This window comes from Zalophus californianus, chromosome 9, assembly GCF_009762305.2.
Source record: "Zalophus californianus isolate mZalCal1 chromosome 9, mZalCal1.pri.v2, whole genome shotgun sequence".
NCBI classification, from domain to species: Eukaryota; Metazoa; Chordata; class Mammalia; order Carnivora; family Otariidae; genus Zalophus; species Zalophus californianus.
Window position 1 is genome coordinate 29,227,545 of NC_045603.1, and position 17,623 is coordinate 29,245,167.

At 37.0% G+C, this 17,623-nt stretch overlaps 1 protein-coding gene across 1 annotated transcript in view; it reads left to right on the plus strand.

Moving 5' to 3' along the window:
* EPYC (epiphycan) overlaps positions 1 to 13,601 on the plus strand; it is a 41,722-nt gene extending 28,121 nt beyond the window's left edge. Inside the window, exons 5-9 of the mRNA XM_027594306.1 lie at positions 1,021 to 1,192; positions 6,134 to 6,292; positions 7,141 to 7,343; positions 8,642 to 8,737; positions 13,431 to 13,601. Of these exons, the coding sequence (XP_027450107.1) occupies positions 1,021 to 1,192; positions 6,134 to 6,292; positions 7,141 to 7,343; positions 8,642 to 8,737; positions 13,431 to 13,601 (801 nt within the window). The remainder of the gene's footprint in view (positions 1 to 1,020; positions 1,193 to 6,133; positions 6,293 to 7,140; positions 7,344 to 8,641; positions 8,738 to 13,430) is intronic.
* Positions 13,602 to 17,623: the final 4,022 nt, after the last annotated feature.

The following is a 17,623-nucleotide window of genomic DNA, read 5'->3' on the forward strand; positions in this document are numbered from 1 at the left end:
GAAAAAATATTTGAGCATTTTTTTCAATTTTAATAAGTTCCCTCTATTGTCAAAGCTCTCAAAAAGGTCAATTTAACAAGCCCAAATATTGTTGGTAATACTTGTTGCTCAAAATAATATTGAAAGTATATGAGAAATGGCACATCATAATCAAATCATATAGTTTTTGTATCTCCATGTATATTTTTCTTTTGGTAGAAAGGATGCTTTACAGTAAAACAATTGGAAGAAGTGTAAATTGTAAAAAACAAAAACAAAAACAAAACCCACAAAACAAAAAACACACACAAACAAACAAACCCAGAATATTTGAGTCTAGGAAACGAAGGATTAAAAGGGCACCTGGGTGGCTCAGTCGGTTAAGCCACTGCCTTCAGCTCAGGTCATGATCCTGGAGTCCCGGGATCGAGTCCCGCATTGGGCTCCCTGCTCAGCAGGGAGTCTGCTTCTCCCTCTGACCCTCCCCTCTCTCGTGTTCTCTCTCTCTATCTCATTCTCTCTCTCAAATAAATAAATAAATCTTTTAAAAAAATAAAATAAAAGGACTCAAAGGAACATTAACCTTAATTTCTTAATGGTTGTTATCTTCAAAGGGAATTGTATCAGAGCTTCAAAGTAAAGGGACTTTGGGATTTTATTCTGCACACTGCTGGGTTAATTTGAATCTTCCACAACAATAATGCGTTCTTGCAAAGCTATGTATTTAGAAAACAATAAATGAGGTTTTTTGAAAAATGAATAAACATGTAAGAATGTTTGAAAAAGCAAGATGACCAAAAAAAAAAAAAAAAAACATGGGCATTGGAAATTATTACTAAGATTTGAGAAGCAAAATGAATTACAACCAGCAATAACAGTAACGAACCACATGTGCTCAGCCAGGCAGGCGGGCCCTGCAGTGTTGCACTTCAGAACACCAGCGACCTCTTGTGACAAAAATTGATATTTTTAAAATTTGTGTCCCTGTCTCATAGGATGGGTGATTAAGAAGGTTGCCTGATGAATTTGTTTCTTTTTCAGATTGAAATAGCCACAGTGATGCCTTCTGGGAACAGAGAGCTCCTTACCCCACCCCCACCGCCAGAGGAAGCTGAAGAAGAGGAGGAGGAGGAGTCCACCCCCAGACTGATCGATGGCTCTTCTCCACAGGAGCCTGAATTCACCGGGGTTCTGGGCCCACACACCAACGAAGGTCAGGTCCATCAAGGCTGATTTGGATTAAGTCCACTTGGTCCTACCTCAATGCCACAGGCAACCCGCATGACCCACAGAGAGAGTTTTGTCATAGGATCTTTGAAGCAGAAGATATACATGTATATTGTCTTCAAATATAAAGCAGTTTTAATAATTCAGCTTTGGCGTGATGGAAATTATCAAATAACCAAAGATTTGGGACAAAAATATTTATCTAGCATCATTACTCCAAACCTTTGTGGTGGAATGCATTTCTAGAACAAAGAATCCACTACGCTGTTAGGAAGATGAGAATCTATGTCTCACAGAGCTGGCCACAGCAGTTCAGGGTGGTAAGAAAATGATGGCTGATTTTGATGACGGCAAGAGTAGTAATATTTTACACTGACTGGGCACAGACTATCTGTGGGTCACAACGCCCACCTCACATTCTCTCATTTGACTACAACAACCTCCCTGTAAAGGTCTTAGGTTTTTCTTACTGAGGAAACCAGCTCAAAAATGGTAAGAACTTGTCAGAGATCACATAGCTGTTAGTTTTTCACACGGGGTTTAAAGCGAGCCTGTTCTGATTCTTGTCTGTGTATTTATTGGAACATAGGCTTCTTCTCATTCAGTCCTCAGGAGCAGCCGAGTGGAAGGCATTCCATAACAATGGACTCCATCTTGTACAGCCTGATGGTGATCTAAACCAGAGCCTTTTAGTTAATGAGAAAGAGTTCCTGATGCTAAATATGATTCTATGATCTGTCTATAGTTCTTTCTAAAATTTGTCAGTGTCATCCTTGAGGATACTCAGATGGACTCACACCAGAAGGCTTTCCCACACAGAGAATGGCATAACAAGGGGGTGTAGAAAAATGAGTAGAATTCCTATTGCAAAGGTTTGTGAGTACAGAGTTGAAGTGTGTTTGTACTCTAAGCTCTGGAGATAAAAACTTATCTTAAAATGATTACTGTTCTCATGGACTTTTTTATCTAGTACAGGGAAACAGACATGCAAACAAATGTAGAGGAAAAATAATATGTTCCAGATAATATGACAAAACTCTGTACAGAACATACTGAGAGGACAAAAGGGAGGGCATTCAAACGCCAGCTTTGGGACTTGCTGGATACACAATATGGAGTAAGGCATTCGGTATTTTTTGCCTTAGTTTCCTCGTTTAAAATATGGGATAATAAATAATAGATCTTACTTCACAGAATTGTTGTAAGGATTAAATGAATGAATTTAGTGCCTGACCCATAGTAAACATAATAAATGTTAGTTATTCTCATGAATCTATTATTGATAAAAGAGTTTATTTTTTTACTCTCAACAAATGTTTCAGTGTACACTACAGTTTTGTTAACTCTCAGCATTATGTTGTACAGCAGACCTCCAGAACTTAATCGTTTTGCATAACTGAAACTTTACAGCTGTTGACCAGCCACTCCCCATCACTCCCCACCCAGCCCCTGGTAACCATCAATCTACTCTCTGCATCTACCAGTTTTTAACTGTACCAGTAAGTTATGTAAAGAGTTGTCTTTTGTAAAACGCTGTGTATATGCCAACCACTAAAGTGTTTTATGTATATGAACTCTTTGAAGAGTCAGAATGATACTATGTACTAGGTATTGTTATTTCCACTTTACAAAAAGGAAAACTAAAGCCCCAACATAGTGTAAAAGTTGTCCAAGATCATGGAGGTGGTACATAGCAGTGCTGAAATGCGAATAGAGACCACTAAACCCTAAGCCAGTATCTCTAATGGATACATTATATTCTTTCCACATAGTTAACATTCTATGGAGTAGAACACTCTCCAGATAAAACCAAGGAGATGCACATACAATAGAAGCAAACGTAAGTGCCCAGAAGAAAGTTTCCAGTAGGGAAAGAAAATATATCTAGAACATGATTAACTTTTAAATAATTTCAGATCCGTCAAAATTTGACTAATCTGGCATCATTACTTATACTCAGGTCTATTAGCCAAGCCAAGGCACAACAGAAAAACATAATGCCCAGTCTTTTCAAAAGCTTTAGTCAAAATTATAGCTCAAGAATGTCAGCTTTGAAACCATATAAAAAATCTACGACTTTAGGAAAAAAAAGTTATCTCCAAAGTAGTCTGAGGGTGAGTAATGAAGTTAAAACTTTAATTAACATTTTCATTTCCACAGATGAAGCATTGCCAGAAATTCTAAACTTTTAAATTAAATTTAAATCGGTTTTTTTTTAAAGATTTTCTTTATTCCCTTGAGAGAGAGAGTGAGCAAGCAAGAGAGAGAGAGCATGAGCAGGAGGAGAGGGAGAAGCAGACTCCCCACTGAGCAGGGAGCCAGATGTGGGGCTCAATCCCAGGAACCTGAGCCGAAGGCAGATGCTTAACTGACTGAGCCACCCAGACACCCCCAAATTTAAATCTTATATATTCATCAAAGTTAAATAGCTTGGAAAGAAATATTTAGAGCATTAGTAATAAAAATATATATTTTTTACTATTAATACAAATTTCTAAAAACAACATTTTGAAGCCATATAAAGTAGACTTGGGTTATGAGTGGAAAAAAGAGAATTAAATTATAACTCTTGTGAATATATATATATATATATAAATTACCCTAAGTATTATTGCTAAATTAGCAAAGCCATGAATATATAGAAGACTCAAATGCCTTACTTTTTAAAAATTTTATAAGTGGCAAATATTAATTTATAATGATTTGAAAAATTGGCAAGTGTTAAATATTTTATAGCTTCCCCTTAAATTGTCTTTCCTAGATTTCCAGTCATAATATAGTTTTCATTTCTGAAGCTATTATTGTAAATAACTTTCCTACTTAATGATAGCAAGAAGACCTTAGTAGGTGCATTACTAGCTCTTGATCACAGACTACAAATGGATCCTTCAACTCAGGCAACCAAGTGTCCTGGTTTGCCTGGGAGTGAGGGGTCCCACCGTGGGGGATTTTCAAGGCTAAACCCAGGAAAGTCCCAGCGAAACTGGGATGAACTGAACACTGAGCAATCGCAAGCAAGTCCTCCCATGACTTCCATCTAGTTTCCTTCATGGCTCTTCCGCATCCTCTGTTCACCTCACACCTTACCAACCTTCTCCTCCTCCCTTGACTCCTCAAGCTCATCAGAGAGCTGAGCCCCCTGCTCCACAGAGAAATCTTCTGGTCAGCAGCTTTTCAGTCTTTCTGTTTTCAGATGTAATTTTTACCTACATTGACATGCATGTGCCTCATCCCCCTCCCCCCCATTACAACAAACTGTCCTCTCACGTGGAGGATGTGATCCTTTCCGTTATGCTTCTGGTCCCATTTCCTACTGCCTTCTCAGGATCCTTTTGATATTCAACTTCTCCTACTTTGGATCTTTTTCTTCAAATTTTTCCTGCTTCAGTCCATTTACACACCACAAATGTAACTGCTTATACCTATCACCATTTCTCTCTCCTCCTTCACAAACATCTCAATAGCATTGTCTGTATTTGCTGTAACTATCTCTGCACCCCAATTCCCTCCTCAATTGGCTGTTAATCTGGCTTCCAGCCCCATCACTCCACAGCTCTTACTGAAGTAGCCTATAACCACCACAAGGAGTAATCCAAGAGATATTTTCAGTCCTTAACTTACCTGACATCTCAGCAGCCTTAGAATGTTTTCTATTCCCTTTTCCGTCAAACTCTCTCTCTCTCCATCTGGCCTCCATAACATCTCCCCATTCTCTTTTCTTCCTTTCCTTCTGGTCATTGCTTTTCTATCTTCCTTAGAAGCTTACTGTCCTCTACAGGACCACTAAACAGAGCGTGAAGGAGGTGTATATATATGTGCGCGTGCATGCGATAGAGACAGACCAATATGTTGAGATATAATCCAGCCTCGCAAATACCTTTTGGATCTGTTGCCTTTTATTCGACATGTCACCATGACCCCAGCCAAGCAACCATCATCTTTTATCTAGATAACAACTCATTCTCCACTCTGTCCACTTGCCCTCCCTCAGTCTTCTACCACACCTTCAAGCAGAATGATTTCTTAATATGCAAATCTCATCATGCAATACCCTGCCCATCCTTAGGATAAGGAACAAAACCTGCAATAACACAGCCGATAGGGCCTCTGTATGGTATGTCCCATACATTTCAGTGCTCTCTGTGCTACAGCCGCATGGACCATCTTTCAGTCCCTCCAAAGTGAAGGGCCTTGGCACATGCCGCTTCCTCTGCCCGTGTACTCCTCACTCCCCCCTGCATGGTCAACTCCTTCTGTTCTTGCAGATCTCAACTGAGTTATCACCCTCTCAGAGAACCATGACTGTCAGACTGAGTCAAATTCCCCTATTTTGTGCTCATATATATCATGACATTTTGCACAGTCATCATTTTATTTGTGCAAGTCACATTTATCTTACATAGAAGATCATAAAATAGAATTGTGTCTCTTTGTGCTCCTCACTGTTTCACCAGCTAGCACAGTGTCATTTACCTAGAAAGGATTCAGTAATTACATACTGAGTGAATTCATATTAATGATTATTACCCTATCTTTTTCTTGAAGCAGATTGTTTTGGTGGGGTGTTTAAATATTGAACCAAAGACCTAATAAAAATATTATGTGTGATGCGATTTATAAAACCACAGTCTTAATATTTACATTTGAAAAGAATTTCTAATAAGTATAAAAGCAACAACCACACTGTATCCACTCGGTAATTTAAAATAAAATTTAAAACAGTACAAAGAATGTACTAATTATTGTGGCTGCTTTAATTGGTACATTTGACTTTAATTTCGATTTACAGAAAACTATATGAGAAAATATGAAATATGCCAGGAAGGCCTGTATGAGACTGTAAACTTATTTAACAAATATCTAATCACATTATTTCTTAGAAATTGCTTTTGTTACTTACATATAATTATTTGCCTCTACCTTTTAGACTTTCCAACCTGCCTTCTGTGTACGTGTATAAGTACCACTGTATACTGTGATGACCATGAACTTGATGCTATTCCTGCGCTACCCAAGAACACTGCTTATTTCTATTCCCGCTTCAACAGAATTAAAAAGATCCACAAAAATGATTTTGCAAGCCTAAGTATGGATGACAGCACTAATATCTTTGTCTTCTTTACAGACTTTCCTAAAATTGTTGTACTATAAAATGAAACTTGAATATGAAAATATGGCTCATAAATCAACTATTCTTTCTTATTGAAATATTTGAAGGTTTACTTTAATTATGTGAAAAAATGATTTAGTGTTAAAGGTCATTATGAAACTATATAGTTGATATTTTCACATACTATATTTTCAAGAAATAGAATCATAAATATGTATATTTTATAGACTAGAACTCATTATCATGTCATGACATTGAGTAAAAGTCATGGTCCTATATTTACGAGGATTTGAGCTGTTTGAATAGGCTTCCATTAAAGCGCAATTGCTTTATGATTGATGCATACAAGCCTATATTTTGACTTTATAATGGTTGCCAACTTAGAAGAATTTTGGTACTTGTCTTTATAAAGTGTTTTAATCATTTGAAGATTTCTTTTTAATGTCTTTGTGTTTTAATGCTAATGTATCTGTAACTATTAGAAAATATAGCAACCTGTCATCACTGAGGAAAACCTTTTAAATAGTAAAATCTAGACAAAGTTTATGAAGAATGTAGGGAAAAGACCAGTTATTTTAAATATAATGTGTCAATACCTTTGTTAAAGTTATGCTTTCTTACAAGTACATAAATATGTATAGTATTAGGTGGAAACAATTAAATTTTTATATAGAGTAGTTAGAAATAATTATTTCATTAATTGCCTATTGCTAATTCACTTCATATTTATATTTACTTTTACGTGGGAAAATTTATCTTCATATTTTTATGTGAGCAAAACATATTCAAGAGTATTTAACTATTTCCTTCATTTTTCCTTCTAGATGATTTAAGAAGGATCGATCTGACATCAAATCTAATATCTGAGATTGATGAGGATGCATTCAGAAAGCTGCCTCACCTCCGGGAGCTTGTCCTGCGTGACAATAAAATAAGGCAGCTTCCCGAACTGCCAAATACTTTGACATTTATCGATATCAGCAACAATAGGCTGGGAAAGAAAGGAATAAAGCAAGAAGCATTTAAAGTGAGTTTTAAGTTTGGATATAGAAGACTCTCATCCTTCTGCCCCATTTACCGTCAATGACGAGCATTTTTATTTCCATAAGGAGATTCAATTTGATGAGATTTTTACCTCCTAAAGTAAACTATACAATACTAATGTATCAAGCTTTTGGGAAATATTGCATTTTGGTAAGTTCTGAGGCTGGTCGAACAACAAGAACAGAGTGCAGAGCTTGCGTAAGGAGTGAGGGGCTCCCTGGAGTGCAAGTCTCTAAGGAGCACCTGGAAATGGTGTCAGCCAGACAACCTGCATTTTCCAAGAACTCCACTCAAGGCGAATATTCTATGCGGCTTAAAGGATGACAACTTGGGCAGGGTGTGGGTGGTGCCTTGAGGTAGAAGTCTTTTAAATTACCTTGTAAAAAGAATGGATTTGATTAATCATAGAAATTTTGTTTTCTAAGTGAAGAAAGCAAGTTTGGGGCTAGACGGTCTTGCTTAGAGTAACAGCATAGAGTATGAGAACACTCACCAACCAGCTTTCTTACCCACTCTTAACTGTATTCAAGCTGCTTTTCTAAATGTCTGTTAAACAAACACATTTAAAATCCTGTTTGAAGGGACACAGGGAAAGTGCAGGGGGCTGTGTGGACCAATCAGCACTGAGCAATGGCAGAAGGCCTATTTCTCCACCAGCTCTCCTGTAACCCTGGTAGGCGAGGGAGCTAGGACACCTCATTGTAGCCTGCCAAGGGTCAAAGTTCAGTCTCCCCATTCAGCTTTTGTTGGCATGGGTGGTGATGAGTCACGGTTTGTTCTGTGGTGGTTGGCTAGAGTAGACCTGTTATTGTCTAAATGTTTTTTTTTTTTTTTTGGTCTTGCTAGGCTGCCCTTTTCCTGGTACTTGTACTAGAGAGAACAGGATTTTGTTGGAGAGAAATTCTTTTTTCTCCATCCCTGTAACACGAAGGCCATTCTTCCTCTGCCTTACCCAAATCCTCCAAATCCTATGCAGAATGTCTTCTATGTGAAGACACTGCCTTACTTAAACAGAAAAAGTTAAGAGTGGGCAAAGCAAGGTTCTTTGTAGAGATTGAGAAGCACTTTACATTTTCATCAAGAAATATTCACTTACAGTTAATTTTTCTAAAACTCATTTGAATTGTCTAGTGACCTGGAGAACCAATCTCCTTCATCTTTGCAAAACGAGACCTTGACAGGCATGTGTCATTTTACAAATAGTTGCATGAACAGGGAATGGAAAATACAATTGTGGTGCCGCTAATTTCCACTAAGTCTCTACATTTGGAATGTTTACAGGATATGTATGATCTCCATCACCTCTACCTCACGGATAACAATTTGGACCACATCCCTCTGCCACTCCCAGAAAATCTACGGGCCCTTCACCTTCAGGTAGGCTTCCACCAGTAAGGTATGCCCAACAGCTCCATGGAAAACAAAAGCAAAGAGGAGGAAGTCAGGACACTAAAACTGTTTATAAATGACTTGTTGACATACTGTCACCATTTTTCTTCTTTTTCTCCTCTCATTCACTCTCTCGATCAGAGCGCAAGGTTTTTGTACATTCATGCCTGCCTATACTGATTTATTGATGATGACCTTAGTCTTTAAAGATTTTCAGTCTTTGTCAAATCATAATGCATCTTTCTGGCACCCAAAATTACTTTTGGAAAAAAAAACTGAAAACTTTATCTGCTGAAGAAACGTGTAAGACTTAGAAATGGAAAAGAAAAATGGGAGAAAGAAAAATCTAAATTAATTTCTAGCTTTCAAGAGAGGAAAAAAAATGTCAATTTTAGCTTTTAATTTTAGGTTTTATATATTGAATTAAATTCAATCCTAGGGCATTCCTATCTGCTGAGAGATGACAGACTTCCATCACTCTGGATTAAGAAAATGTGTTTCCAATGTGTTTTCTAATTCTGAATTAAATTTTATTACTATTGTCTGTGATAATATTGACCCTACAAAGTAACTGCGTCTCTGATGTTGTATTCAAACACAGTGGGCTTATGTATACAATACAACATTTAAAAAAAAGTACTTGGCTTCATATTCCTTATTCTAAGGTTTAAAAGGCATTAAGTGCACCCTTTAAAAATCTCCCTTCTCATGACTACCTCACCAATATCCAGTATATAGCTGTTTTTAATTTACATTGTCTTCAGTTTATATTTTTAATACTTATATAAAAATCCCCAATATTGATTCCTTTCAAAATTTTTGCCAAAATATAGTATAGTAATTAAGAATGAAGGCTCTGGCAAAAGCAGATTCTCTGGACTGAAATTCTATTTCTAATACTATCTAAAGATTGGAAAAAATATCTGAGCCTCCCCGCACCACAGTTTTAGATTATGAAGTGAATAGTACACTTACTGGAACATGATAAGTACTTACACGTAAGGCACAGTTATTATTAACAGCAGGTACCTATTACCTATCAAAGGGAGTAGTACAGCACCTAGGCACTAAACCTTTTATTCCTCGTGGACACTTTGTAATGAGGAGAGGGTCAAGCCATCAGAAAGATATAATGATTATAAACATATATGCACCTAACCATATATAATTATATACCCATATTATTGTTATTAATCATTATTACATTATTATAATGATTATAAACAATATGTCTCAAAATGTGTGAAGCATAAACTGTCAGAATTGAAAGGAAAAATAGACAATTCAACAATAAGTTGGATCTTCAATACTCCATTTTCGATAATAGAACAACCAGTCATAAGATCAACTAGGAAATAGTTCAAGAACACCTTAACAACATCTTAAAAATCAACTAGACTTAACAGTCATCTACACAGCATTCCACCCAACAACAGCAAAATATACATGGTTCTCAAGGGTTCAATGAACATTTTCCAGGATAGGTCATATACTAGGCCACAAAACTAGCCACAAAAATTGAAAAGAACTGAAATCATGCAAAGTACTTTTCTGATTACAATGGAACTAAAATACAAATCAACAACAAAGAAAATTTGGAAAATTCACAAATATAAGGATATTAAACAACACTTTCCCTAATAAGCAATGAGTCAAAGAAGAAATCTAAAAAATCATTTAAGCAATGCCATAGATAATAAAATCGATATACAAATATTAATTGTATATGTATACACTAGAAATGAACAATCTGAAAATGAAATTAAGAAAACAATTCTATTTATACTAATCACAAAATAATAAATCACCTAAGAAAAATTTTAATCAAAAAAGTACGAGATTTGTAGACTGAACACTACATTTTTGAAAGCTTTCTGCACAGCAAAGGAAACAGTCAACAGAGAGAAGAGATAACCTATAAATGGGAGAAGATATCTACAAACCATACATTTGATAAGGGGTTAATATCAGAAATATGTACAAAACTCAAATAACTCAATAAAAAATCAATTAAAATATTGGCAAAGGACCTAAGTAGACATTTCTTAAAAGAAAGCACACAAATAGCCAACAGGTATATGAAAGGATGCTCAACATCATTAATCATAAGGGAAATGCAAATCAAAACCACAATGAGATGTCACCTCACTGAATAGCTATTATCAAAAAGATCAAAGATAACAAGGTTGACAAGGTTGTGAAAAAAAAGGGAACCCTTGCATACTATTGGTGGGAATGTAAGGGGTACAGTTTATAGGAAATGGTATGGAAGTTCTTCAAAACATTTAACAGAACCACCATATGATTGAGCAATCCCACTTCTGAGTATATATCCAAGGGAAATGAAATCGGTATCTCAAAGAGACATCTGCACTCTCATGTTCACTGCAGCATTATTCACAATTGCCAAGATATGGAAGCAATTTATGTGTCTATTAAGGGTGAATTTACCTTACCATTTCCTATAATGACTGTACCCCTTACATTCCCATCAGTAGTACACAAGGATTCCCTTTTTTTCCACAACCTTGTCAACCTTGTTATCTTTGGTCTTTTTGATAATAGCTATTCAGTGAGGTAGCATCTCATGTATACAATGGGATATTATTCATTCTTTAAAAAAGAAAAAATATTTTTAAAAAGAGAAAATTCTGCTATTTGCAACAACATGGGTGAGAATATTATGCTAAGTGAAATAAGCCAGACACAGACGGACACATACTGTAAGATCTCACTTATATGTGGAATCTAAAAAGTCAAACTCAAAGAAGCAGAGAGTAGAATGGTGCCAGGACTCGGGGACTGGGGGATATGGGAACATGTTGGTCAAAGAATATAAAGTTTTAGTTATTCAGAATGAGTAAGTTCTGGAGATAATATGTAATACAGCATGGAGACCATAGTTAAGAATATCCTATTGTGTACTTGAAATTTGTTGAGAGTAGATCTTAAGTGTTCTTACCAGAAACAAAAAAAGGTAACTGTGGGAGGTGATGGAAATGTTAATTAGCTTGATTGTTGTAATTATTTCACAATGTAAACATATATCATAACATTATTCTGTACTCCTTAAACATATATAATTTTATCTGGGGAGAAACAGATACTCTGGTTTCTCTTCAAAACACATAAATATTTTGCCTTTTACTAAATAAGGGAAAGATAGTCCATATTCATGGTTTGGAAGATTTAATAATAAGAAGGAAATACTCCCCAAATTGATCTATAGATCTTTTATATAGAAAGTCACAAGTAATCCACTAAACCATTTGAATTAATAAATGAGTTCAGCAATGTGGCAGGTTATAAAATCAATATAAAATATCAATTGTATTCAATACACTAGCCATGAATTAAACCACAATGAGATACCACTTCACATCCACTTGGTTGGCTAAAATAAAATAGACAGATAATTACAAGTGTTGATTAGGATGCAGAGAAAATTGGAACACATACATTGCTGGTAGGAATCGAAAATGGTGCAGCTACTTTGGAAAAGTTTGACACTTCCTTGAAATATTAAACACAGAGTTACTATAAACCCACAATTCAACTCCCAGGTATATACCCAGGAGATCTGAAAACATATGTAAACACAAAACTTGTTTGCAAATGTTCATAGAAGCATTATTCATAAGGGTCAAAAGTAGAAAAAAAATCCAAATTTCTATTAACTGATGAAAGGATAAAAATGTGGTATATCCACACAATGGAATATTATCAGACAATAAAACACAAGGAAGTACTGATACATGGTACAAAATATATAAACCTTGAAAATGCAATTCTAAGTAAAAGAACCCAGTCACAGAAGATGATCTATGATTCCATTTACATAAAATATCTAAAATAGGAAAATCCATAAAAACAGAAAGTAAATTAGAAGTCACCATGGGCTAAAGATAGGGGAAAATGGAGGCGGGGGGAAGTAATTGCTAATATTTACAGGGTTTAACATGTTCTAAAATTAAATTATGGTGAAAAATATTAATTAAAAAATTAAAAAATGAAATTAAACTATGGTGATGGTTGTACAACTCTGTGACTATCCTAAAAACCACTGAACCATATACTTAAAATGAAAGAATTTTATGGTATGTGAAATATACTCAGTAAAACTATTTTTAAATATCTATTTCTGGGTCCTGCTTATCTTCCTGATAGTTTCTCACTTTCTCCCTCACTCTACTTCAGCCATGTTGACTCTTTTCCCATTCTTGAACATTCCAAGGTAATTACTCAGACTGAACGTGGTCTTCTCTCTCCCTGCAATGTCCCTACCTTGGCTCTTTCCATGCCCGTGTGTTGTTATTCCATTCTCAGCTCCATTGCTCTCTCTTTAAGACAACTTTCCACAGTTACCACTCTTCCTTTGCAGTACCCATCAGTTTTAGAAATAGTTTTTTCTTTACATTTGTTTTCTCACCTCCGTATCTTACATTTCTACTACTGAAGTGTGAGCTGCTTTAGGGCAAGGCTGTACCTACTTTGTGCTTCAGTGATTTAATCCCCATAGCCCAGAAAGTGCCCCAGGTATAATGATCCCATAACATGCATCTTTGGATAAGAGAAGGAACAAAAGAATTAAAATGGGGGTGAAGCAAAATGGACTGTGTTATTAATCAATAATAAGTATATATTATATTTTGCCTTATCATTTATTGTCCATCTCTTCTAGAATAACAACATTTTGGAGATGCATGAAGATACTTTCTGCAATGTTAAAAATTTGACTTATATTCGTAAGGCGCTAGAGGACATTCGATTGGATGGAAACCCTATCAATCTCAGCAAAACTCCTCAAGCGTATATGTGCCTACCTCGTTTGCCTATTGGAAGTCTTGTCTAATTTGAGATAATGGTTAGCATTATGATGCCCACTATAACGGAACAATTCTTACTCCTCTCTTTAAAAACAGAAACTCAGCATGATACTTTCAAATTGTGTTCTAAAAAATGATATACACCTAAAAGATTTAAGATATGATGACAATTTAGCAAGTTAAGCAAACACCAGGTGAGTCAGGAATAAAACCAAATGGTGTACAGTAAGAGCAAAACTAAATGATAACAAATATTTCATAGATACTCTTATAAATCACATGTAACTTGCAAGTTTTAAGGATTTATATCCCATATCATTTCAAGTTAAGTCTAATAAAGAAAAATACAAAATGAACACTTTAGGTGTATTGCCAAGATTTAGATGTTTTTAAACTTTTCTTTTTTTTTTTTTTTTTTACTAAGGCATGTTTCTGTTTCCAAATTTATTAATGAGAATGAAGGAGAGAATAAAAGAATTTTAGATTTACAATGGCCTTGTGGGAAAATATTCATTATAATCACAACATGCAAATAATCATATCCAACAATATAACACATAGCTTCAGTTTTTGAATAATATTTTATCACCTTAAAGATCTGACAACTCATTTTAGACCCTTCCCTAAATGGCAATTTATTGGTATATCTCATAAGATGGTGGTGCTGTAGGAGGACCCTACACTTGTCTCATCCCTCGAGCACAACTAGATAACTATCAAATCATTCTACTGGTATATTTCTGTGCCTGCGAACAAAACAAAATTTAGAAAATGTAAAAGAGACGATGATATGATCACCACACTAGGGAAGAAGCTAAGGAATGCCTGCTAAGGAAAGTTGATCTTTCTAAAATGTACGGTCATCATACAGGGACATGGTTACAAACTGAAAAAAGACCAAGGAATATACAATGAAAGGTGATATTCCTTCCAGCTGAAAACCTCAAGTTCCACTCCCGAGAAATAACTAGGCAATGGTTTCTTGCATGCTTTTGTGAAAGTTTCTATGAGAAACAAAAACTTGTACATAAGCAATTTCCCCTTTTTTAAAGATTTATTTATTTATTTTAGATAGTGAGAGGGAAGTTTTCTGTAGAAAGGAAGAGTGTGAGCACGCAGAGAAGCAGGGGGAGGAGGGAGAAGGAGGGGAAAGAATCTGGAGCAGACTCTGTGCTGAGCATGGAACCCAACCTACGGGGCTCAGCGGGGCTCAACATGGGGCTCAATGTAAGGCTCCATCTCACGACCCTGAGATCATGACCCTGAGATTATGATCTGAGCCAGAAACCAAGAGTTGGACGCTTAACTGGCTAAGCCACCCGGGTGCCCCAATTTCCCTTTTCTTTACAAATATACATGTGCAGGTGCTACACCCACATACACATCACCAACATGGATTTTTAAATACAAGAGATAATCACTCTTCAAAATCTTGCTTCTTTCACTTAAAAATATTTCTTGATGATTTTTCCATATCAGCACATAGAGTGCTACTGATTCTGAAAAGCACATATCAGCCCATTACATGAATGAGCATTTTATTTTTTTTTTATTTACACTAAAACTGCAAAGACTATCCTTGTGTAAACATAAATAGCTTTGTGCACATGCGAGAGTACATCTATGGATAAATTCATAGAAGTGGAATTCTGGGTCAAAGAGCATATTATTTTAAATTTTAATAAATAGGGGCGGAGCAAGATGGCGGAGGAGTAGGAGACCTAGATTTCGTCTGGTCTCAGGAATTCAGCTGAATAGGGATCAAACCATTCTGAACACCTACGAACTCAACAGGAGATCGAAGAGGAGAGTAGCAACAACTCTCTGAACAGAGAAGCGACCACTTACTGGAAGGTAGGACGTGCGGAGAAGTGAATCCGAGGCGATATTCAGGAGGATAGACGGCGGGGGAGGGGCCTCCATCGGCCGCTTCTGGCAAGTGCTAGAGCCGCGGAGCACAAAATCGGAACTGTTAGAAGTCGGCTCCACGGAGGGACGTCGCTCCAGTGGCTAAGCAGGGGGTGGAATCCTCCCGGGACAGTTTGGTCTCAGGACCCTTGGGGTCACAGAAAGACCGGGGGAGCCTGAGTGAGCCACAGCTCCCGGGTATCGGAGCGGAGAAGCCGGCTGCAGAGACAGAGCCGAGGCGCAGGTCTCAGCTCGGGGTTGGCATAAACTGTGATCCGCCGCCCAGTCGGGCCACTGCTCCTCCAGCAGGGACCCAACAAGCGGCAGATCCGGGGAGACTCCCCTTCCTTCCCGGGGAGGAGCGGCGCGGGAGCGCACCGCAAGGATCTGCTGGGTTTGGAGACTCCACACGGGGTCGGGTGCCAGAGATAGCAACACTCGGTCACAGGCCGGGTGAGCACGGAGTGCGGCCGGAGACCGGGGAGACGGGAGTGACTGCTTTTCTCTGGGGGCGCACTGAGGAGCGGGGCCCTGAGTTCTCAGCTCCTCCAGGTGGAGATTGGGAGGCCACCATTTTTGCCCTGGTCCTCCAAGGCTGTACGGAGAGCTTGCAGGGAACAAAAGCTCCTGAGATCAAACCCGAGCAGCTTGCTTAGCCCGGACCAACAAGGGCGGGGCAATTCAGCCTCCGGCAAAGACATTTGGAAACCACAGCAACAGGCCCCTCCCCCAGAAGATCAGCAGGAACAGCCAGCAAGCCAAGACCAAGTTTACCGATCAAGGAGAACGGGAGAACTCCAGCGCTAGGGGAATACTGCACATAGAATTCATGGCTTTTTTTTACCATGATTCATTAGTTCATCAAAGTTAATTTTTGTTAACTGTTTTTTTTTTCTTTTTTCTTTTTCCCTTTTTCAACCAACATCTTATCAATCTCTTTAAAAAAAAAAAAGAATTTTTTATTTTTCATTTTTAGAGTCATATTTTATCCCTTCATAGTAGTTACCCTTATTTTTGGCATATATATATAAGTTGTTCTCTCTTTAAAATTTTGAGATACAGTTTCTTCTAAAAGATAAAAATATACCCTAAATCACTAGTGTATGGCTCTGTTCTAGTCTCCTGCCTGATCACATTCTCTCCTTTTTTTCTTTTTTTTTTAAATCTTCTTTCTTTTTTCAAACTTCTTATCTTATCAAGTCCTTTTATAAAATCTTTTATAATTTTCATCTTTACAGTCATCTTCTATCCCTTCATTGTATCAACCCTTATTTTGTACATATATATCTTTCTTCCTTTAAAATTTTAGGAGGCACTTTTTTCTAACAGACCAAAATACGCCCAAAATCTAGTGTGTGGCGCTGATCTATGCACTAGCCTGATCATATTTGATCACATTCTGCTTTTTTTGTATTGTTCTGTTTTTGTTTTTATCTTTTTTTCTTTTTTTTTTCCTCTTTCTTTTTTCTTTCTTTCCCTTTCTTTTCCCCTGGTTTCAGGTCTTTTCTGATTTGTATACAGTATATTTGCTGGGGACGTTGTAAACCTGTTAGCATTTTGTTCTCTCATTCATCTATTCTCCTCTGGACAAAATGACAAGACGAAAAAAATCACCTCAGCAAAAAGAACAAGAGGTAGTACCGTCAGCCAGCGACCTACTCAATGCGGACATTAGTACGATGTCGGACCTAGAGTTCAGAATCATGACTTTAAAGATACTAGCTGGGCTTGAAAAAAGCGTGGAAGTTATTAGAGAAACCCTTTCTGGAGAAATAAAAGAACTAAAATCTAACCAAGTCGAAATCAAAAAGGCTATTGATGAGGTGCAATCAAAAATGGGGGCACTAACTGCTAGGATAAATGAGGCAGAAGAGAGAATCAGTGATATAGAAGACCAAATGATGGAAGATAAAGAGGCTAAGAAAAAGAGGGAGAAACAACTACAGGATCACGAGGGCAGAATTCGAGAGATAAGTGATACGATAAGACGAAACAACATTAGAATAATTGGGATCCCAGAAGAAGAAGAAAGAGAGAGAGGGGCAGAAGGTATATTGGAGCAAATAATAGCAGAGAACTTCCCTAATGTGGGGAAGGAAACAGGCATCAAAATCCAGGAGGCACAGAGAACCCCTCTCAA